Raw genomic sequence first — 24,870 nt, 5'->3', positions numbered from 1 at the left:
ATGAGTGGCGTCGCCATGAACCAATCATGCGCACGGGTGCGGCTCTCGGCTTAATTCTATTGGCTGCGAGGCGGCAATTGTAGTAGGACGTGAGGGTTTAGGTTGTTCTACGTGGGGTTGGCGCTTCCCATGATAGCTGGAGGAAAAAGGAGAATTCAGCTCCCGTGTGCGCTCTCGAAGGGAAACAGCGGGTTAGACCACCGAGAACCTCTAGGAACCGAGGGCCCTTAACCTTAACAGGTCTCTTTTTCTACCGACTTGCTCTTCTAAGTTTCCATCATGCCGGTTTTCCACACAAAGACGATAGAAAGTATTCTGGAGCCGGTGGCTCAACAGATATCGCACTTGGTGATCATGCACGAAGAAGGCGAAGTCGATGGGAAAGCCATACCGGATCTTACCGCTCCCGTGGCCGCTGTGCAGGCAGCTGTCAGCAACCTCGTCCGGGTAAGTGCCTTTCCCCAAGGACGCCGCAGATCCTTCAGCGGTCTCCAGCTCTCTAAACAACTGTGTGCTCCTCTAAAAGTTCTTCTGGAGCCTGTAAACCTTTAGAACTAAAGCGCCACGTTACGCTCAAAGTTTCCTGGAGTCGTTTGATCCGAGCGGTTTCCGCCTTTCCCTCTCGGATCTCTGGCCCCACCGACGGGTAACGTTAGGGTCGGTGTCATCCTTTGTCTCCGTCCATGTTACCTAGTTAATGCACTAAATAAAGTGGTTGTTGTCACACGTTTTTAAGAAGAAAGATCATTCTTGCCGTCACGTCAGGAAGACACGTCTGTACACATGTGTCACTTCAGTAGTTTTACGGCAGTTGCGCTCCGGTTTTATTGGAGAGATACAGGTAAATTCGCCTCGTGTGGGTCGGCACCTCAGCCCACTCAATAAGTTGGACGAACCCTTGTTCTGAGTGTTTTATGGTAGAAAGCCACATTGGACCTCGCTCACCATCTCTCGTATCATATTTTGCCAACAATGCAGCAGCCTCCGCTCCAACGCTGCCTTCCCGTTATCACCCACCACCACCACCTCTCTGTCTTCCCCTCTCTCTCTCTCTCTCTCTCTCTCTCTCTCTCTCTCTCTCTCTCTCTCTCTCTCTCTCTCTCTCTCTGAGGAGTCTCACTCTTCTGATATTTCCAAAAACAGAGGGAATATGTGACGTGACTGTATCAAGACTACCACACTTGGTTTTCTGTGTTTCATACCGGCTTCACAAAAGCCCGTAAATATCGCCTCAGTGACGAGTTGACTGCTCGAGCTATTCCCGTCCTGCTCTGGCAATTGTGCGGCAGTTGTTCACGGTTAAATTTAGACGAGTAACATCTTTAAACTACTGCTCCGGACCTCCACCTCGTCCTACTCGAAGGGTTGTTGTGGGTGTGTGTGTGTGTGTGTGTGAAGTGTACAGACGTCCACGTATAAACGGACGCTTCTGTATTGCGGTAAAACGTCCAGTTAATCTCGGTGGGTGAATAGACATGAGGAATGTGGAGAGGGGGGCAGGACTGGTGAAGGGCGCTTTCTCTCCGTATGGGGACCGTCCACACCCATCAGTACACGACCTGGTACTTAGACGTGTCTCCGGTTCCGTGTGAATGTTTTACATCGCCTCATCCTTCGGCTTTTATCCAAGTTGCGTGTTTACTTCATTTCCTCTTAACGTTGTCCGTTGAACACATCAAAGCGCACTACAAACTGTTTCACCCCACCTGAAAGTCCACTGCTTTCAGTCTTGGCCACTTCGATATAAATAGACCTTTCAGTTAACACCATTGGTCTTAATCTCAAATAGCGCGTACCCCCTGCTCTCTTGTGGATTGTGGGAAGTGATTTTGACGAATTTTGGACGGTTGGAGGGGGATGATCGCATGTTTCCGATCTGCAGTCTGGAATTGTTTGGAAACGGAATTGTTTGCTGGGGTGTAGTGGGAAGCTCGTAGTCTAGGAGCAGACAGGAGGAGCTTCTGTTCTGTATTGTAAATTATCCTTGAGCTCCTTTATGTGCAATGTGTCAGGCCAACTCAGACACGCATGTATGCTCAGGTTTCCCAGGCAAATGAGGACAAGAAATAGGAACTTTTCTGAACTAAGAGTCCCTCAGTTGAATCTTTATAACAACCATCGGGGTTAATGAGCAGAGGTTCACTGTTCTTGCACAAGAGCCTTAACCGGCAATGTTCTACTGGGTTGGTGCGCAGAGTGAGGTATAGTGCACAGGGGGTTAGTTTGTAGGGGTGTTAGTTTGTTTTCAGGGAGGGTTGGTCTACGGACTACACGAGGACTCGTGATGCTCTCATTCAGTGCTGAGGCATTACTGCATTTCAGTTTGCGTCTTCCATTGAGCACCCTACTGACTTCCACTACACAGACACAACCACCTTCACCAGGGAGCCAGTTCACTGACGGTCAGGATATCCCATGCATCAAGTTCTCACACAGAGGAGCAGGCTCCACGCTGCACTGGCCATCTGATCCACTCCAGGCATCTGATGGAGTCATGAGGGTCTGTATGGTGATTGTGCTGGAATAGTTCAGCTGGAGAGGAGTGGAGTGTCTTAGTGCTGTGGGAACAGTTGTCTTGAAGGAGAGCGCAGAGATCTCTGGGAGAGGAGCAACTGGAATGTAGAGAATGCTCAGAACAATCTGTGTCCAGATTGGGATTATTTCACACTTTTCTGGGTTATTGTTTATATCTCCTACATGGTCACAGTGATTTCAATGATTCATCTACTGTGGAAATTGCACAGATGTGCCAAGTGCCACATGTATCGAGCTTGAATGTAGACCCAAGAAAAGGTTGCTGATCACAGTTTGCTACTGCCGTTACTGCCGTTAACATAAAAAGAGCTCACTGCAAAAGAGGACAAGAGGTAATCGAACAGGATTTGTATTTTTTAGTCAGTGGTCATCCATGTCCACCAACTGGGCTGTTTTGTCTTGGATAATGTCAACGTTAAGTCATCTCTAGTGTGGTACTGTGTTTGAGCTCTGCTCACCAGTGTGGTGTTGCTAGGAGAGGTGCTTATTTTCAGAAAACGATGCCATGAGGTCATCTGCCCATCCATAGATGTTGGGTAGTCGGGGTATGTTGGGTAGTCGGGGTATGTTGGGTAGAATGGTGAGTCTCCCAGACCAGAGCTGGAGCGCCGGGGGCGGAGTGCATGAGACTGTGCTGGGCAGGCTGTGTGGGGCCTTCCGCAGTGTTGGGTGTGGTCTGGAGATACACCACAAGAAGATTTCCATCTCTCTCTGTCTCTCTCCCTCTCTCCCTGCCTTAGCATCCCGGGTTCTTTAACCGCAGTATTTCCACACCCTTCCCCACTGAAACGATCCTGTACACACACAAACCTGCTAAGCATTCGTTGTCTAATTCTACTTTATAGCCAATTTGTGGGAAAGCTGTCTGCTTATGCAGTGTATCCCTGAAGACCTGTGGCCACTGACCCCTAATGTCATTCAGAAGAGAAACCTCTATTGCTTTAGCAAAAAACACAGCTCAATAACTCCTCCCCTTCCATACAGTGAAACCCCGCCCCTTTCCTTAATTTGCTGTTAGAATCTGTGATGCATTCGGTCTTGTGGAAGGGTGAATTCCCTTCCACAGTGTTTGTAGGCTTCCTGTCTGTGCATCAGCCTTAAGGCAGGGTTATCGTGTGGGTAGTCTGTTTGTGTCATTTCTATCTGCAGTTGTTGCTGGCGCTGAAGTGTTGGCAAGGCAGCACTCTTACACCCTGCACATCCTGTGTATGAAAGCCTTAAGAGGAAGCGCTTCCCATAATATGATGCAATGCTCCTGATATTAATTTACTAATGAAAGTATTGTGTATCTAGGATTTTTTATAGGAGTATGCACGCACGTGTGTATGTGGGTGTGTGTGCGCATGTGTTTGTGCAGTCATGCCTTTTTACATGTGTGTGCGCTTATGAGTGTATGTGAGAGTTTGTGCATGCATGTGTGTGTCCTCGTGTGTGTGTGTCTGTGTGTGTGTGCATGTCCAATATGTCCTGGCTTGGAGGAAGGTAAAGAGCCAAGTCCCGACATGTGATGAGGATTACACTCACAAGAGAGAGAGAGACACACACACACACACACACACACACACACACACACACACAGGCTGGATGCATCCTGGGTCAGTCACTCCCAGGACCCCACATCCCCTCTCATATTCTACACACCACAACAAAAAAGAAGTGGATGTCCCTCCGTTTATCCAGTCCATGAAGATTTACTGAGTTCTGCTGCAGAGCTGATATTGCCAGGACATTACAGATGTAATGTAATAATGCTGCATAAGTAATACGTATTGACTGGTGGAGTAATGGCTCACAGGCCTCTGTGTCTGCTTCGTTTCATTCATTAGTGACTCAAGCACCCCACTTCCTGCTATTATTAGCCTGTGCTCAGGACAGTGAGAGTGTGTTTCCATTCGGAGCTGTGTGTGTGTGTGTGTGTGTGTGTGTGTGTGTGTGTGTGTGTGTGTGTGTGTGTGTGTGCGTGTGTGGGTGCGCGCACGCATGCCAGTTCGGCACTCTATGAAGCCTTTTAGTTGGTCTGGCAAGTGCACTAAGAGATATGTGTGTAGAGAGTGCATTGAAAGCTGTGTGTGTGTATGAGTTTGTGTGTGTGTGTGTGTGTGTGTGTGTGTGTGTGTGTGCACGTGTGTACATGCACGTGTGGGGAAAACGATGAGAGAAGGCAGACAAAGCACCATCTGTTGGCCTGACTCTGATGCTCTGGGTTTGGCATTAGAAGGCATCTTTCCAGACCTCTCACAGCTGTCCGAGGCTCTTCAGTAACCTTAAAGCCCTCTTTTTTGCTTGGTAGACTTATATAGGTGCATCATTTCCCATTATACATGGTTTACAGCGGGGCATAACTGCTCGGAAGGGTGAAGGAGCTCTGTGGTCATTTGTGGGTGTTCTGTTGCAGGATATATGAGTTGTGAAATAGGGCATAAGAGCTCTTTAACGTGGAGTAGATGCTTTGTAAAAATGCTACGCTGGTCAGGTCGGTAAGAGGGAAAAGATACAGAGGATGGACCTAGGGAAACGACCCAAAATCCCAAATTTGCTTGTCATTGGTTCTCCTGTGTCAGGGGTGATGTCATAGGGGGCAGGGCACACCTGGAGAAAAAAGCCACTCCTAAAATCCACGACCAAAAATCAGTGTGAACTTGCAACTGCATTTAGTGAAGCCGTGCAGCTACTATAGTGGTGCACGTGTGTTGGAGGGGAAGGTAGGGGCCGGATCTTGTGACAGTGCTGGAGTCGTGTCTCAACTCGCTGTGTCCCAACACGCTGAGTCCAGGTGTGAGTGCTGACTTGATGTTGGACTATGAGCAACACAGTCTTCAGTAAACAGTCCTGCCCCTGTCCTGACACAACTCTTTACTCTTAATTCATATAATAATTGATCATTAATAATTGAGCTCCAACACGACCAATAAGGGCCCAACGCCAACGTCGTATACCGGTAGTATATTCACAAACCTCTCCTCGTAAAAGACGAGCATTACCAGGCAGCCATGAACACATTCAGTCCTGTTTTACTTGCTTTAATCCAAAATCCTGAGAGAGGACCAGAGTCACGGTGCATGCGTGTATGCTGCTGCATGTTGCTACGTGTCTACAGGAAGGGAGGTGTGGGAGGTGCTGTTATTACAAAGTGCTGCGCTGATGACCTCACCTATACCCATCTACACAAGTACCACTGAATAGACGCACAGACGTTGTAGGGGGGTGTTGAATTGTGTGTGTGAAATCAGATCAGGCTCGTTGGTCTCACACCTGCCTTAGGTTTGCAGAGTTTTGGTGTGTGCATGGTGTGCATCGCTTCACAGTGGGGCGTGTGTGTTTGTGTGTGTATCGGGCCTGTGTGGGTCGCGTGCACATCAGTGAAGCCACGCGGATGAAGTGGAAGAAGCGAACAGCTCCACCCGGATGGGTGTTGTTTGGGTGGAGCTGCATTCTTCATTGTTCAGAGTGTTTACCCAGTGGGGTAGTGACCTCAAGACACAGTACTGAGATTGTTTGTGGTCGAGAGAGTCTTCCCACAGTGTCCGATTCGTCCTCGTCTGAGTATGGGATGTTAGTCATCGCTGAAGAGAAATGGCGCAGCTGAGAAGAGTTGCGTTCATGTAGCTCTCCTCTCCAGAAACCTCACTCTGTTTTAATATCTGTGTGCGTGTGCAGGTGGGCAAGGACACTGTGCAGACAACAGAAGATGCCATCATGAAGAGAGACATGCCTCCTGCATTCATTAAGTAAGATGCACTAACCTACATCACGCACACTAACCTACGTAACGTGCGCACACACACCTCGTCTTTCTAGCTCTGGTAGGTTCAGGCAGCAATGTTGTGTTAAGTGTTTGCAAACATGCTAATGGAGTGTGGGGGAGTGTGTGTGGTGAATCTGGTAGCGGTCTACACAGACAGGGTGGGTTCATGGCCGGAGGGGGTTCACGGCTCCCAGGAGGTGCAGCGTTTGAACGCCACTGATTGTGCAGAGATGTGCTTTACAGGGTGTATGAGGTAGAGGCTATTTAACCCAGCATGCCTGAGAAAGGTGGGGTGGATAAACAGTGTAAACTGTGGTCTGTGTTTGTGTCTGTTTATATTATGGAGATCTTTCTCTTTCTATCTCTCTCTAGGGTGGAGAATGCCTGCACTAAACTGGTTCAGGCAGCTCAGATGTTGAAGTCGGACCCGTACTCTGTGCCTGCACGTGACTACCTCATTGATGGCTCCCGGGGCATCCTCTCAGGAACCTCGGACTTGCTCCTTACGTTTGACGAGGCTGAGGTATACCTTCACACACACACACACACACACACACACACACACACACACACACACACACAAGCACAATCATGTAAGTACACACGCATCATCCTATGTTTACAGGCGATGTCATTCAAATATGTGCAAATGTACACACATGCATAATTGTGCAAATACACACATGCAGAGTTGCACATAAACTCCAGGGTAGACATATGGAACCAGTGATTCTCCAAATTGATAATATCTGGACAGATGTGACATGGTTAAAGCTTGCGGGGGGCTGAGGGGTCCGGTGGAGAGTACAACTGGCTGCTCCTCGCCGGTGTGTGATTGGTCGTAATAGCTTGTACCTGTGATGATTGTAAAGTGACCTTGGGTATCTTGAAAGGTGATATATAAAGATTCATTAGTTCATTCATTCATTATATCTTGCTTCATAAAAATTGTCTGAAACTTGCATAACACAAAATGCAAATATAGAATTTCTGGAATATATATATATATATATATATATATATATATATATATATATATATATATATATATATATATATATATATATATATATATATATATATAAATGAAAAATATATGGAATATGGAATATATTCCACATTGCAAACCTCATCTTTTCCTCTCTGCTCACACATAGACAGTCATAACTCAAGCCCATGACTAAGCACAATCAGAACCAGAACAGCTGCGTGCACTTCTCCCGTGTGAGATGACCTGAGTGATTGCCTGCTGCCTCCCCACAGGTCCGTAAAATCATCCGTGTGTGTAAGGGCATTCTGGAGTATCTGACCGTCGCCGAGGTGGTGGAATCTATGGAGGACCTGATCACATACACAAAGAACCTGGGGCCAGGCATGTACAAGCACATGTACACTCCCTCAGTAGAGAAGACCATAACTGACTGTCCAGACTGACTGTGTGTGTGTGTGTGTGTGTGTGTGTGTGTGTGTGTGTGTGTTCACGCACAGGAATGACCAAGATGGCGAAGATGATTGACGAGCGGCAGCAGGAGCTGACTCATCAGGAGCACCGCGTCATGCTCGTCAACTCCATGAACACAGTGAAGGAGCTCCTGCCTGTCCTCATCTCCGGTACTGCATACTCATACCACTGCACACTTATTAATCTACTCTGCATACTCATACCACTGTACACTTATTAATCTACTGCATACTCATACCACTGCACACTTATTAATCTACTGCATACTCATACCACTGGACACATATTAATCTACTGCATACTCATACCACTGCACACTTATTAATCTACTGCATACTCATACCACTGCACACTTATTAATCTACTGCATACTCATACCACTGTACACATATTAATCTACTGCATACTCATACCACTGCACACTTATTAATCTACTGCATACTCATACCACTGCACACATATTAATCTACTGCATACTCATACCACTGCACTCTTATTAATCTACTGCATACTCATACCACTGGACACATATTAATCTACTGCATACTCATACCACTGCACACCTATTAATCCACTGCATACTCATACCACTGCACACTTATTAATCCACTGCATACTCATACCACTGCACACTTATTAATCTACTGCATACTCATACCACTGCACCCATATTAATCCACTGCATACTCATACCACTGCACCCATATTAATCCACTGCATACTCATACCACTGGACACTTATTAATCCACTGCATACTCGTACCACTACACCCATATTAATCTACTGCACCCATATTAATCTACTGCATATTAATATTCATGAATATTTATACCACTGCACCCATATTCAATTACACTAATACTAATACTATGGCGTTTAACTACACCATATTTATGCCCGTTACATATTGCCAATCTCAAATAAGATAATAAGGACATAATGACATGATAATTAATACCACCTAATTTAGGCAGTAGAAATTTTGCTGTGAAAAACATTTTCAGCGTGAACCAGAAACCAGGGTATATTTTACTTCATTAATGTGACGTGTTTCCAAGTAAAACATGGAAAATTATGGGTGGTACACGCCTGTCAATCTGAATTTGATTGTATTGTGAAAAGAGCCATATCTGTAGGCTCTCCTGTACCCTCTATACCAGTACAAAGTGCTGGTCAGTACTTATCTGAAGAATAGAGGTTTAGTAAGAGTGAACAGGGGGCTGAGCATTGTTAAAGTGTATGTGTATACAAAATGATTTCAGAGTTATGACACAATTGCCATACCTGCACATTGTAGTTGCATTGTAGTTACAGCGCTGGATTTGAATGGTTGAAAAGCCCCTTGTTGTTAGATTTGATCACATGGTTTTTGTAGCATTACAGCTCTACATTTACATTTACATTTATGGCATTTTGGCAGACGCCCTTATCCAGAGCGACTTACATTTTTATCTCATTTTTATACAAGTGAGCAATTGAGGGTTAAGGGCCTTGCTCAGGGGCACTTCAGTCATGGCCTCAGGTCTGGGAATCGAACCCACGACCCTCCGGTCACAAGACCAGTTACCTAACCACTAGGCCATGACTGCCCTCATGACCTAGTGGCAGCTCTAATTATCAAACTGCCACGATGTGATTAACCATAACGCATTTCCTCTGATGTTCTTTTCCTTTGAAATACTCATACAGCAAATTGCTACATGTTGTTGTTGTGAAGTTTTATTGAGACATTAAATGTACTGCCAAGCCCCTTGTGGGGCCATGGTTCAAGCTTAGGCTGTATTAAATATGAGCTGTGAGTCATCATCAAATGCGGGGGCCACTCCTCTAATGTGGCTGACTGGGAGAACGCCTGTGTCGGTGTCAGCACTGCAAAGGCAAATATTGAGCTAGGGATTAGCAGATTAGCAGATGATGTACTGTGACGCCGTGGCGTGCCGTCCATGTCCATCCGTCAGGCATAAAGATCTTCGTGACGACGAAGACGGGACAGAGTCACGGCGTGGACGAGGCCCTCAAGAACAGGAACTTCACCGTGGACAAGATGAGTGCTGAGATCAACGAGATCATCCGCGTGCTGCAGCTCACGTCCTGGGACGAGGATGCCTGGGCCAGCAAGGTGTGTGAGCACTTCCTCTTACACACACACACACACACACACACACACACACACTCACACAGGATGATCCGCATGCACAGTAAACAGAAGCACTGCAGTAAAGGAAACATCACTCAGAGAATGCTTCACTGAGCGTTCACATGCGTCTGCCAACAGACCCTCTTCATAATCGTGTGTGTGTGTGTGTGTGTGCGTGTGTTTGTGTGTGTGCTTGTTTGGGAGTGCGTGTGTGTACACATACATGTTCTCCTTACTCTTCTGGCTCTTTCGCAGACCACAGCATTGACAGGCTGTCAGCCAATGAGGCATGTGTGTGTGTGTGGCTGTGCATGTGTGAGGATGCAACTTATGAGGACAGAACTTTTACACAGGAACTCTTCTCAGTCAGACCCTTCTAACAAGAAAACTACTGAGTTTGCTACTGGAGTCACTGTGAGCCGTTTGAATGTTTGGAGCTATTTGAGTTTCCTGGGACATATGAGTGCTCTTTGCTGTTTGAGTGTGACCTGTTTGCTCTCCCACCGCCCTCTGTTTGCTCCTGCTACATCTGTCAGGTTCAGTTTTGGGATTTACGTCTATTGTTTTTTTGTTTTTGTTTTCCTTCTTCTTCCCTCTCTTTTTCTGTTACTCATGTAGAAGGTAAGCGTTCCCCCTCTCTGAGCATGCCCAGTGTGTTCACAGTTTGTGGTTCTAGTTACTCACATGTGATGTCATCTATAAAGACAGATGGCCGGAGTGTGTGTGTGAGCGTCCTGAGTGGAGCCCAGCCATCGTAAGCAATGCTAATGGAATGCCTAACAGCGTGTGGTGCTGTGGGCGGAGCCTGTAAGGTCCTCTTATGGAGTCCCTCCCCTCCGTCCTGCTGCATGTCACCCAATCATTTGCAGTGCGCTTCCTCTGATGCATAGTGATGCAAACCTAAACCGCTGCAGTTCATTATGGGGAATCGACTTGGACGGTCGCACCATGTTTGAGCTGAAGTCCAGCTGTGATGGAGATTAGCCCCGCCCAGTTGAGCCCCGCCCTGGTTAAGCCCCGCCCAGCTTGTGTGAAACAGGAAGAGATGCAGTCTCTTGCTCTCCTGTCTGTTTTTTCTCATTTATTTATACACATTTATGCATACTCCATGTATAAATATGTATTGTGTGTGCGTGTGTTCATCTTTGGCTGCTGTGAGCTCAGTGTGTTAATACATGCATGTAAGGTAAAAATGCTTTTCATAGCAAAATGTAGCTGATATAAGGTTGTGGTGAAGACATCACAGGACTACATAATGGAGCTTGGTGCATCAGACGTAGATCAATAGCATATGACCCTGTACAGCTACCTGGTACGTTAGCAGAGAACTGCACGCTGTGCTAAACCATAGGGTGAGAACAGAGTTTGGTGTCCAGCAGAGTTTGACTAGGTCCAAAGTGCACCACTAGATTTGTGTGTGTGTGTGTGTGTGTGTGTGTGTGTGTGTGTGTGTGTGTGTGTGTGTGTGTGTGTGTGTAGTAGTAGTAGTAGTGGGGGTATGACCAAGGTGTTCAAGTGATCTTGTCTTGTTGGTGTGTTTAAAGCAGAATCACTGTGGGCCCAGAGGTCATCAGTGGGAGTAAACACACACACACACCAGCCTGGTGTGTGTTGTACGCAGGTAGAAAAGAAACACCTTTCCAGGCCTACTCAAACCGGTAGAGTCCAGAAGGAGTCGTCACCCAGGCCAACACCACGTCCAGTCTTTTACTGCATGTATTTAATGATTTTTTTAGTTCATTTTGATAAACAGAGACCTCAACCCACACAATCACACACCTGTTTTCATTGACAGACAAAGATATGCTGGGTTTGAGTTTTCATTTCTCAGTTACACTTTTATGAACAATGTGATTGTCCTCTGTATTATCATATGATTATTATCATAATAATAAACACTTAAAGGACTAAAAACAGCACTGGGACGTAAGAGGGTAGGAAGGTAGACGCACAAGCCACAGTATTCACACCTACGCCAGACGCTGCACAGCCTCTGAGAACACGATCTGCACACATTCGTTCACACTGCATGACCTAATTATAGTGTCTTTAACACCCATAGGCTGCTCAAAGCATTTACTTTACAGCTTAATGGAGGGTGCAGAAATCCAGAGAGATAAAAGTGTAAATAATCCTGAAGGAGCAGAGACCTACACAGGTCTTGTTGCTGCTCTAACACACTTTATGAAAGTGCTCTGGTGGTTGGGAGGTTTAGCAGGAGTGTCAGAGTGGGGAGTCTCTGGACTGGGTTGGACTCCATCTCTGCAGGGTCACAGTTTAACACCCTTGGTGTAAATGGTCTGGCACTTCTGCCAAAGCTTTATACTTGGGCTTAAAGATTCAAGTCCTTCAGTGTGAAAGGAAATTAAGTAGCTGCACACTACTTCGTCTGAAAATACATCAAGGCGTTCATTTATAGGCCGACAGAAAAGACAGAGTCTTACGTCAGCGTTCGCTGTGATGGATGGCTGGGATGTTGTCACTGCAGAGTTAGCACCGTGCCTCCCCAGCTCAACTTCCTCTTGGCCATCCTGGAAGTAAATGTTTGTCCTGGCAGGTTCAGCGTTCGTTCTCTCGGTGCCTCACGAACAGGCCATGAAGACTCATGTTAAAAACTCTGCTGAATGGGGAATTTGCCTTTTAAGGATCCCGCCATCAGCAGAATGCTCTGATTGATTGAACAGGCCTCTGGGTAACAGCCCCACTCTGGGGCTACTATGGCCTTCTGCCCTCTGGGTATTGGACCCACTCTCAGACTTCTATGGCCTTTTGCTTTCTGAGTTTCAGACCCACCCTTGTGCTATTATGGCCTTATGGAGAAATGTGAGTCATTGATTCACTGTTGACGGTGAATGAAACTTTGACCTTTTATTTGCTCGTCCTGAACTACAAATCACAAACCTCAGGAATACAGTGTAGTGCCAACGCCTCTGAACCAGTGCCGTTCAGCACTGTTAAAATAATAAAAGAAAGAAAGGCTGTATATCTTTGTGTTGGCATAAAGTCTGCTTTATTTATAGTGTGTGTGTGTGTGTGTGTGTGTGTGTGTGTGTGTGTGTGTGTGTGTGTGTGTGTGTGTGTGTGTGTGTGTGTGTGTGTGTGTGTGTGTGTGTGTGTGTGTGTGTGTATGTGTTTTATCTCATGTGTATGAGTCCATGCCAAGGAACCACAGTTGATCTTGTTAACCTAAAAAGGAAATGAGCTGAATCACTCACACACAAACACACAGTATTATTTAACTCATTTATCTGTGTTTCTCTCCCTCTCGCTCACACACACACACATGCACATGAGCACAGTGCTCTGGCTGACATAAAGCATCCACAAAATGTGTGCGTTCATTGTTTGACTGATCTCACACACACACACTCTCTTATTTCCTCGGATAAGTCATTAGCTGGCAGAAAACCCCCTGACAATGCTGTCATTTCCCCTGGTGAGTAATCATGAAGACACATTTATAAGAATTCACCCCATTTAAGGGCAACAGAGACATTTCAAAATATTGAACAAAAATGCTGATCTATGTTCATACTGTTTGATGGCACATAGATGCCCTGATATCCGAAGGTTCTGATGAAGAGAGCTCATTTGCATGGGCAGTGTGATAAATTGCATGTGTAGTTTTGGGTTTTTTGCACTTGTTTTATAAAGAAAACCTGCATGAATGAGGTGTGCAACGGTATTTTAATTATGCTTTTGAATATGCTACATGTTCTTGATGGTGGGTTTCATCTCGCGTAAATCAGGGCCAGCATATTTAGTTCTTGTGAAGTCATGGAGTGCTGCTGTCAGTCAGAGCAGTCCTGTCAGTCCTACTACACACAGCACAACCCCTAACACTACTGTGTCCATGGTTCACCCACGGCTGACAATGAGGCTGAGTGTGCGTGTGTGCTTTTGTGTGTGTGCATGCATGCATGCATGCATGTGTGTTTGTGAGTGTGTGTGTTCTCACTTTGCTCTTATCTTTCTGAAGGACACCGAGACTATGAAGAGAGCTCTGGCACTTATCGACTCCAAAATGGCCCAGGCCAAGAACTGGCTGAGAGACCCCCATGCACAGCCTGGTACTGCCTCTCTCTCTCGCTCTCTCTCTCACTCAAACTCTCACACACACACAGATGCAATCCCAGCCTGTGAAAAATTAGACTAGATGAATAGATAAATACTAATGATCTAGAGTTGTTAGCATATACTGATACTGATGTTTGTGCATTTTGTGTGTGTGTGTGTGTGTGTGTGTGTGTGTGTGTGTGTGTGTGCGCGTGCGCATGCACTGCAGGAGAGGCTGGTGAGCAGGCAGTCAGGCAGATCCTGGATGAGGCGGGTAAGGTGGGTGAGCTGTGTGCTGGGAAGGAGAGGAGAGAGATCCTGGACACTGCCAAGACCCTGGGTCAGCTCACAGACCAGGTGGCAGACCTGCGCTCCAGGTAGAGCAGGACACACACACACACACACACACACACACACACGTCCTGTTGGAGCCTAAGCCTCCAATAACTCCAATAAGGATTACTACTGTTTTTGCTACATTACCAAAGCTGAAACATGATGCTTCCTACATGTTGGATCAGATCAGATCTGGCTGACTTCACCCAGCTGGATGACTTTAGTGTTACTTTAGCTCCTCACTCTGAGCACACAGCACCACAGCCCTCAGGAGAACTATCAGCACTGTCTGAGTAAAAGCTGCTTGTATTCTACAGTGTCACAAAATCCCTCGGGATATGGTTTGGTAAGTCATGTGTTAAATGGTGTGTCTGTGTGTGTGTGTGTGTGTGTGTGTGTGGTTTACAGGGGATCAGGCACAAGTCCTGTGGCCATTCAGAAGGCCCAGCAGGTATCTCAGGGGCTGGATGTGTTGTCTGGGAAGGTTGGGAACGCTGCGCGGAAGCTGGAGGCCATGACCAACGCCAAACAGACCCTGGCCAAGAGGGCTGAGGCTGCACAGGTCTCACACACTCACACACACACACACACTCTCTCTCTCTCTCTCTCTCTCTCTCTCTCTCTCTCTCTTATTTCTAGCATCAGCAAAGGTGCTGCAAGATGGATTTGATAACGATGGTAAGGAACGGTGTACTCTGCAGCGATGAGTAATTGCATGTGTGTGTGCATGTGAAGGGCTGGCTAGCTGACCCTGCTGCAGGCCCTGAGGGGGAGGAGCATGTGAAGGCGGTGTTGGCGGAGGCGAGGAAGATCGCCGAGCTGTGTGAAGACCCTCGCGAGAGAGACGACATCATACGCAGCATGGGCGAGATCGCCGCCCTCACGGGCAAACTCACCCAGCTCAGGAAGGCGTACGTGAGCACAACAGCATCACACCCCGTTATGCAACCGTGTGTGTGTGTGTGTGTGTGTGTGTGTGTGTGTGTGTATCCATGTATGTTTGAGAGAAAGATTGGTACGTCACTGTTGCTTATTCACAAACACAGTAGTTTTAATTAATAGTGAAAAATCTGCAACTCACTCATCTGTGTGTCCTTGTGTGTGTGTGTCCTTGTGTGTGTGCGTGTGCAGAGGTAAAGGGGACACCCCTGAAGCACGGGCGTTGGCTAAGCAGATCTCCACAGCTCTGCAGAACCTACAGTCCAAAACGGGCCGCGCTGTGGCCAACAGCCGCCCAGCCAAAGCCGCGGTGCACCTGGAGGGCAAGATGGAGCAGGCGCAGCGCTGGATGGAGAACCCCAGCGTGGACGATGGAGGCGTGGGTAGGTTCACACACAGCGCTTTGTTGTTAAGACCATTAAAGGGAACATTTCACAGATGCTCACACAGACACAAACCTGACCTCTGCAAGGACACTACACAATATATGCTCTGTATACACATATACAAAGTATAGTTTGTAACAAATCAGCTCTTTCTGACCTCTTTCCAGTCTGTTTATATCATTAATATAATTTCTCCTTGTGTTGCCTATTAGTCCAGTGTCACTAAAACTAAAATGTCACTAGTTTAACCACCTTATATAATAGAAGCAGGTTGCTTGTCACCCAACAGCCATTGCCAAGTTACCGCTGTTGACAGAAAGCAAGGTCAGCTGTCTGAATCCCCTTTTAATTTTCACCTGTTATGCCACCGCTGTGACCCACAGCTTTCAGGGGTCACGCCTGCTGTCCCTGCTCTAGGGGGTTTCTGGGTGTTCTCTCTGTAGAGACTAATTCCACTCTCTCCTGGGACCAATTCTAAAACATTGCAGTCATACAATATTTTAAAACAACCGTAAGATGCACATGCCTAAAAATAATATTATAATGTTCATTGCTAGGAATGAATGTGCTTTAGTCACATTTCCTTTGATCTCTCCCAGTTAAACCCTGATAACGGTCCTGCGTACATCACAAGTTCTGTGTTTGTGCCTCTTCAGGTCAGGCAGCGATCCGTGGGCTGGTTGCCGAGGGCCGTCGCCTTGCCAACGTGTTGCCAGGCTCTCAGCGAGCGGAGCTTCTGGGGAAGTGTGAGCAGGTGGAGCAGCTGATGGGGCAGCTGGCGGAACTGGCGGCCCGCGGGGGGGCAGACACGCCGCACGCCCGTGCCCTCGCACATCAGCTACAGCACGCTCTTAAGGTAACACACACACACACACAAACCTACGTCACACATAATTGAAAGCATTCGTACATTTGCACCATAATGCCATTCTGTACATGGAATTGTCCAAAATGTCTTGGTATGCTGAAGCATTCAGATTTCCTTTCACTAGAACTAAGGGTCCAAGCCCAGCTCCTGAAAAACAACCCCACACCATAATCCCCCCTCCACCAAACTTTACACTTGGCACAATGCAGTCAGACAAGTACCATTCTCCTGGCAACCACCAAACCCAGACTTGTCCATCAGATTGTAGAAGCGCGATTCATCACTCCAGAGAACACGCCTCCACTGATCTAGTGTCCAATGGTGATGTGCTTTACACCACTGCATCAGACGCTTTGCATTGCACTTGATGATGTATGGCTTGGATGCAGCTACTTGACCATGGAAACCCATTCCATGAAGCTCTCTGCGCACTGTTCTTGAGCTAATCTGAAGGCCACATGAAGTTCGGATGTCTATAATGATTGACGCTGCAGAAAGTTGGTGACCTCTTCGTACTATGCACTTTAGCATCCGCTGACCCTGCTCGATTAGTTTACGTGGCCTACCACTTTGTGGATGAGTTTCTTATAATACAGCTGACAGTTCACTGTGGAATATTTAGGAGCGAGGAAATTTCATGACTGGATTTGTTGAAAAGGTGGCATCTTATCACAGTTCCACGCAGAGACGGATGATATTAGGACCGTTTTTAGTGTTTCTTTTCATGTGCCAAACAGCACAGGACATATTTAAATACCAAACGCTGACTAGACACTGAAGCCAACAAAAGTCTCTGCGTGGTCCACGTTCTTCCCACTGTCGGTACGCCACCCCACACTAACAGTTCTGTGGTTCTGAGGCACAATTAGCTAACCGCACTGAGCACGGTGTGGAGGAGTGGAGACGGTGTTTGTGTGGAAATGCGGTTGGAAAGGTCACCGCCTGTACTCCGAAGGTCACAGTCTGAACCATGTGGCCCTACAGTGGAAGAGAAGCTAGGCTTTCCAAATTGTTACGCTTCATTATTGATGAAGGATCTGTCTAGGTCTCCATCTTTAACCACTCCCTCGAGTCTTCATAGCATCCTCATACATTTGTATGGCATTTGTATTTTTGTTCATGTTTGTGTTTGTTGTCTGTTTCAGGACCTGAAGGGTCAAATGCAAGAGGCCATGACCCAGGAAGTGTCGGACATCTTCAGTGACACGACCACCCCCGTCAAACTGCTCTCTGTAGCAGCAACTGCTCCGCTAGGCACGCCGAACCGAGAGCAGGTAACCTACACCACAACCCCAACCCCTCCCCCCACGTATGGTCACATTCTCATGTGCTGAAGCTATGTGTATTTTTAAGATATACACTTATTCATATTCATAAGATGGAAATCACAACTAAGAACAAGTTACAGCTACCCAGAATAACAACATATAATGAGCAAACAGTCTATGAACGAATACTACCACAGTCAACCACAGTGTTATTTAAATGTAAGCCACACCCATGTTGACACTGTTGTTTTGAAAACTTCATTTTGATTGATGGGGACGGAAAAAACACACACACACACCACACTTACCAGCTGACTGCAGGAATAAGGCACTCAGGAATACCAAACCACATGACTTCCTGCTTCTGTTCAACAGACCACAAACTGCATGTCAAGAATAATTTAAAAGAAGCAAATACCCTGTTAAAATAAAGAGAATAGAAACTCATTAAGGTCTTGGTTTTTTATTTAATGTATTTAGCAGCAGCATCCCAGCTGTGACTGGAGTGGAGTTGAGTGAAGGTTTCAGTCAGTGTTTGACGTCTTGGTGTCTAGGTGTTTGAGGAGCGTGCCGCCAACTTTGAGAGCCACGCTGGGCGACTGGGAGCCACAGCAGAGAAGGCTGCTGCCGTGGGAACAGCCAATCGGAGCACAGTGGAGGGAATACATGCTGCAGTGAAGTCTGCCAGAGACCTAACTCCACAGGTAGTGTGTGTGTGTGTGTGTGTGTGTGTGTGTGTGCGTGTGTGCGTGTGTGCGTGTGTGCGTGTGTGCGTGTGTGCGTGTGTGTGTGTGTGTTTAGAATGTGATGGTGGTATGTTGTGATGGATAATCTTAATAGTGAAGGCTGATAATGAGGGTAAATGGTGATGGTGAAGGTGTTCCTGCTGGTGATTGTAAATGGTAGATGTGTGTTTATGATGGTGATGTTCATTATGGTATTTGATCGTGACAGATAAATTGTATGTTCATAACAGAAAGATATTAAAGCAGAAAGATATAGGAACCATATAGCTAATATGCACTTTTAAAAATTTGTACATTTACGGGAAGTCATATCATCATAGGCGTGTTAAACATTGCTATTGGCACATTGCACGTCTAGTATATGGTTGACCGTGTTTGTGATGAATCATTTTGTAGAGCAAGAACAGCACAGTGCTATCCACATAGGACATATGTCGGCTTCTTTGGGAAATGAACACTCAAGTGTAAAGGTGTAAAGTTTTACACACTGTAAAGGTGATGGTGGGAGCCGAGCTGGGGGCAGTAGACGGTGGGGGCAGTAGATGGTGAGGGTTTTTTTGTGAATTGTGTACAGGTGGTCTCTGCTGCTCGAATCCTTCTGAAGAACCCAGGAAACCAGGCTGCGCAGGAACACTTTGAAACCATGAAGAACCAGTGGATCGACACTGTAGAGAAGATGACTGGTGAGTTTACATGGCTCACCCGTCAACATTTGTTTAGGTCAGGGGTGCTCATTACGTAAGATCGCGTGACATTAAAAAGTAGTAGATGAATCGCCCATCTGCACTGACGGTTGTATTTTGATTGACATTCATGGTAGCCAATCTGCAATTTCGTTCAACAAATTTCGTTCGCCACCTCACAACCCCCAACCCCCCCCCGGTAGATCTTTCTGACTTGGTCATCTTATAAGTAGCTCGCAAGCTGAAAACTTGTGGACACCCCTGGTTTAGGTGTTGTTAACACTTTTTTTGTTTAACTGTTTCAAAACACTGGTTTCCCAGCAAAGAGGAAGTAAGAAAATAGTTATTAGAGCACTCAGGATGGAGCATGTCTCCCACACATCATATATTGTCTTGGTTCATTATTAGTTAGTTACAAGACTGCAAAAGTATTTAAATGACAACCATTCTGTTTCTCTTTTTGTCTCTTTTCTCTCTCACACACACCCATACTTTCTCACACACTTTCGCGCTCTCGCCCACTCTCAGCTCTGGTGGATGAAGCAATAGATACCAAGTCTCTGTTGGATGCCTCTGAGGAGGCTATCAAAAATGATCTGGAGAAATGTCAGCTTGCCATGGCCAATCATCAACCACAGATGCTGGTTGCTGGGGCGACCAGCATCGCCCGACGGGCCAATCGCATTCTGCTGGTGGCTAAGCGGGAAGTGGAGAACTCTGAGGACCCCAAGTTCCGTGAGACGGTGAAAGCAGCCTCAGACGAACTGAGCAGCACCATCTCTCCAATGGTGATGGGAGCCAAGGCTGTTGCTGCCAATATACAGGACCCAAGTAAGACCCTCACACTGCCTTTAATCCAAACCATTGGTTATGGCTCACACCATAATACAATAAAAATGTATGTGGCTTCTGACAGCTGTGATTGATCATCTCTCTCTCTCTCTCTCTCTCGCTCAGTTTTTTTTTTTTTTTTTTTGCAGAGCCATATTTAGCAATAATACAAATGTATTATTGATACATTATTCAAATACAAAAGTACTTGGTTTGAAGTGATGTCATCTCTTTCACTGCTTCCTCTCTCAGCTCTTCAGAAAGGCTTTATGGAGTCGGGCTATAGGATCTTGGGTGCTGTAGCTAAAGTGCGAGAGGCCTTCCAGCCGCAGGAGCCAGACTTCCCACCACCCCCCCCTGACCTTGAGGCGCTGAGTGTGAGTCGACAAGACGCTAGCCCATGCCCTAAACCCTTACCCCATCCCCTAAACCCTTACCCTATGCCCTGAATCTCATCTTTTTTGGTGCACACAGCACAAAGTTAAGTGTAGTTGAAGTGTAGTCTAAGCTTCAAGGATGCATGTCTTTCATAGTAGGGGATTTGGATGAAGTACATGAGATACAAGATTAAGTGATAGAAAGTAGTTTAGAATTAATTACCGGTACTCCTGCTTTATCTCTGTTTTTCATCCTAATCCTAATTTCTAATCCCCAATTCCTATCAGTAAACTCTCAATCCTGATCCCCACCAATCAGCAGGGTTTTTGTGTTCACTGTACTGTAAAATTGTTGTTAAACCAGGTTGCCCAGCTCCAGTGTCTGAGATCTTCCAGCTTGCAGAGTTAAGACCCAACATATCTTGTCCTTACATTCAGAATCTACTGAAGGCCTTGGTTAACTGCATCAGCTGTGTTGGCTTAGGACAGTAAATGGCATTAAACTGGATTGGACTGGTTGCAGGCAGAGGAGATCTCATCCTCAGTTACTCAGACATACTCTATCATGACATTAATCAGCTTGATTGTTTCGGTTATTCATTAGCTAAATGACGAAGCCGCACCCCCAAAACCCCCCCTGCCGGAGGGTGAGGTGCCGCCTCCGAGACCCCCTCCTCCCGAGGAGAAGGATGAGGAGTTCCCGGAGCAGAGAGCCGGAGAGATGGTCAGCGAACCAATGATGGTGGCTGCCCGACAACTCCATGATGAGGCTCGTAAGTGGTCCAGCAAGGTGAGTTTGTTTGTGTGTGTCTGTGTGTGTGTGTCTGTGTGTGTGTCTGTGTGTGTGTGAGACAGAATAAGGTCATTAGCCTGAAATAACTGGCCTTTTGGCTAAACTAATATTAAATGTGCATTTCAGAACTGTAGGGGCTCATGTGTGTCTGTGTCTCCAGGGTAATGACATCATTGGTGCAGCGAAGCGCATGGCCCTGCTGATGGCCGAGATGTCTCGGCTGGTGCGGGGGGGCAGCGGCAACAAGCGTGCCCTGATCCAGTGTGCCAAAGACATCGCCAAGGCCTCGGACGAGGTCACCCGCCTCGCCAAAGAGGTCGCCAAGCAGTGCACGGACAAACGCATTAGGACCAACTTACTGCAGGTATACACCCACACAGGTGCCCCCTCAAGCTAATGTACACTACATACACGTCCACACAATACCCTTAAACTACCACAGGTACATATGTTTATACGCACACACACGCTCACACACACACACAGCCCAAACCCCACAGCCTCTTACAGATGCAGGAATACACTGGGGCACCGTAGCCTAATGCATACACAAATGCACAAGTACACCATAATTCACAGTGTAATGTGTACACCCGGGATGTTGTGACTGTCCTATGAAGCAAAGTAAAAACAAGTCCGTTGGTACAATGACATGGACTCGTTATGACTGTATTTGGACTCGTCACAAAATAGAGTAAAGGAAATCACACATCATACCTTTTGGAAACAATAGATGTGTCTAGACAGTAGATATATTGTTATCCATAAATGGGGAACAAACCTATTGAAATCAATTTGTGTTGACCAATATGGGCAAAATACTGTTAACTTCACTAGCCAACTATAGCTCCTTTCTGCTGGCACGTTGGGGTCATCTGTAACTTCTCATGTGGTCCAACAAAACATGTAATGTAAATAAACAGAACCCCTCTACCTCACACACAGCACAAAAATGTAATGTAAATAAACAGAACCCCTCTACCTCACTCACACAGCACAAAAATGTAATGTAAATAAACAGAACCCCTCTACCTCACACACAGCACAAAAATGTAATGTAAATAAACAGAACCCCTCTACCTCACACACACAGCACAAAAATGTAATGTAAATAAACAGAACCCCTCTACCTCACACACAGCACAAAAATGTAATGTAAATAAACAGAACCCCTCTACCTCACTCACACAGCACAAAAATGTAATGTAAATAAACAGAACCCCTCTACCTCACTCACACAGCACAATAATGTAATGTAAATAAACAGAACCCCTCTACCTCACACACACAGCACAAAAATGTAATGTAAATAAACAGAACCCCTCTACCTCACTCACACAGCACAAAAATGTAATGTAAATAAACAGAACCCCTCTACCTCACTCACACAGCACAAAAATGTAATGTAAATAAACAGAACCCCTCTACCTCACTCACACAGCACAAAAATGTAATGTAAATAAACAGAACCCCTCTACCTCACACACACAGCACAAAAATGTAATGTAAATAAACAGAACCCCTCTACCTCACTCACACAGCACAAAAATGTAGGACATCACCAGCAAAGCCAAACACATCTATGCAGGATATCGCCAGCAGAGCTAAATATTTGTCTCTCCATCCATCTCTCTGTCTGTCTTGTCTGCAGGTTTGTGAACGTATACCCACAATCAGCACCCAACTGAAGATCCTGTCTACAGTGAAAGCCACCATGCTGGGACGCACCAACATTAGCGAGGAGGAGTCTGAGCAGGTGAACCTTGACTGCATGCGTCTCTGTCTTAACATCTGTTTGGGTCTCCAGTCATCATATCATTGAATTGTCTTAACTGAATTGCGTTCTTCATTTGTAATGGTGATTTCATTGCTGTGTGCAGGCCACGGAGATGCTGGTCCATAACGCTCAGAACCTCATGCAGTCCGTCAAGGAGACCGTGCGGGAAGCTGAGGCAGCGTCCATCAAGATCCGCACGGATGCTGGATTTACCCTGCACTGGGTCCGCAAGACGCCCTGGTACCAGTGAGAGCGCGTCACATCCGGACCACTCGCACAAGCACACACCACCAGCCCTGTGTCTCACATAGCACCAGCTCCTACTACACACTCACACTCTGTCTCTCTCTCCGTCTCTGTAGTTCTCGAATATAATTCCCCTCAGGTTTAGCTGGTAGGCCTTTATCCCAATCTTATCTGTCTGCTGCTCTTACACACCACTGCCAGAGAATGGAAGATAAGGGAATGCCCCCATTTCACATCAACTACTATTGTTTTCTAATGGAAAACTCCTTTTTAAATTTGAGTTACAAAAAAAGGTTTGAGGGATACAAAGTATATGTTTTATATTTAAATCTAGTAAAGACTGTTTGTTACTTTCCTAGCCTTTTCATGTTTTCCTATTATTTTTCATGTTGTGGGCACACAAAGCCTGACGGATGTTTTTGAAATTCTCCTGTAACACTTTTTGAAATTTGCACAAATTGTATTCTTTTGTACCGAATCCTTGTATTCCTTGAAGCAATAAACCATTGTAAATCATTTCAGTCTTCGGCTTTGTGCCGAGGGACCACTCGAATCAGTAATGTGTAGTAAAACAGGAAGTGTGATGTGTGGGAATGCTATTCTTAGACCATATACTTCACTCTTTTTCAGGCTTGGTCAGTAGTTCTGCCAAAGATTTAATGGTCTTCCGATTTGTATTTGTCTATAAAAAATGGGGGGGGGGGACACTGAGGGCTGAAATGGTTAAAGCAGCCACATCCTACAATCACAACCATTTTGCTCTGCTTGATATTATGGGAACAGAATGGTTGGTCCATCTGTTGTAACTGGCATCTCTGTGAAGTTGATTACATTGTCATTGGATTTTTTTATTTTTGCATCTGTTTCATTTAGAACCAAACATCATATTTTGCCTGGTCTAAGTTAGGCCTATGGCCTGGTGCTCAACATGTGTATTCGACATTACCTGAGGCAAATCGGCCTATGTGCACTCTGCCATCTACCAAGTTTATAAAGGTCTTCACTGAGCTGAAATACACTAATGAATGCACCCATGTTTATAAGAGTGCAAATGCTTTAGTTTATATTACATTTCTAATGTTGACCAGAAGTTTGAATGTAAATAGGCTATCAGTCTGTCCTGTAAGACTTGCTCCTGTGCCTTATTAAAACAACTACTTATCGACAGAATTCTGAGTTTTGGGAGTAAGTTTATTTCTGTCTTTTAAGCAGCGTGTAGGAGCGGAGGGCTGGGTATGAGAACACCGCTACACGTGTACTGGACACGTCCGAACCAACCTGCTTCTGGACGGATTCAAACAAATAGTGCGAAATATATTTTAAGAACAAGCCAGAAGAGTGCAATACTGTTCTGACATTAAAGTGTAAAGACTTACTCAGCATCTGGTACACATCCACATAATCCAGGTGTAAAATAAGGGCACCCGAGGCACATTTTAAACGGATGTAAGACTAAGACACACACTATTTCAAGATTTGGACCGAGGCGCGTGTAACAAACAACAAATCAATAGTAACAGGACGTTGCAATTTCAGATGGTATGAACAGATTCGTGTTTTTCAAAATGGTTAACCGCATTTACGCAGAGAAAATGCATATATTCTTAGGCCTTTTGACAATGACTGCAGGACGAATGAAAACCACTGATGTACATTAAGCTGCGCCACTAATACCGGACGGAGC

General features: G+C 46.0%; 1 protein-coding gene across 1 annotated transcript; it reads left to right on the top strand.

Annotated features, from left to right (window-relative positions):
• The first annotated feature begins 125 nt into the window (after positions 1 to 125).
• Positions 126 to 24,356, top strand: vclb (vinculin b). The gene is made up of 21 exons (XM_076999775.1): positions 126 to 447; positions 6,193 to 6,263; positions 6,653 to 6,803; positions 7,544 to 7,652; positions 7,769 to 7,891; positions 9,702 to 9,862; positions 13,860 to 13,950; positions 14,166 to 14,313; positions 14,681 to 14,834; positions 15,008 to 15,183; positions 15,404 to 15,594; positions 16,254 to 16,453; positions 17,611 to 17,739; positions 18,288 to 18,437; positions 19,054 to 19,162; positions 19,691 to 19,993; positions 20,246 to 20,370; positions 20,975 to 21,160; positions 21,324 to 21,527; positions 22,815 to 22,919; positions 23,044 to 24,356. The coding sequence occupies exons 1-21, from the start codon at positions 280 to 282 to the stop codon at positions 23,188 to 23,190; spliced, it is 3,201 nt and encodes a 1,066-aa protein (XP_076855890.1). The 5' UTR covers positions 126 to 279; the 3' UTR covers positions 23,191 to 24,356.
• The last annotated feature ends 514 nt before the right edge of the window (positions 24,357 to 24,870 follow it).

The sequence above is a fragment of the Brachyhypopomus gauderio genome, chromosome 3, assembly GCF_052324685.1.
Source record: "Brachyhypopomus gauderio isolate BG-103 chromosome 3, BGAUD_0.2, whole genome shotgun sequence".
NCBI classification, from domain to species: Eukaryota; Metazoa; Chordata; class Actinopteri; order Gymnotiformes; family Hypopomidae; genus Brachyhypopomus; species Brachyhypopomus gauderio.
This window is presented reverse-complemented; position numbering and strand designations above follow the sequence as displayed.

What these genes read in the sequence shown, in the direction of transcription:
- vclb (XM_076999775.1), top strand. Translation starts at nt 280, where the DNA reads ATGCCGGTTTTCCACACAAAGACGATAGAAAGTATTCTGGAGCCGGTG. An exon ending in TTACGTTTGACGAGGCTGAG is followed by an intron (nt 6,804 to 7,543) that starts GTATACCTTCAC and finishes GCCTCCCCACAG; the next exon opens with GTCCGTAAAATCATCCGTGT. An exon ending in TTAGGACCAACTTACTGCAG is followed by an intron (nt 21,528 to 22,814) that starts GTATACACCCAC and finishes TCTTGTCTGCAG; the next exon opens with GTTTGTGAACGTATACCCAC.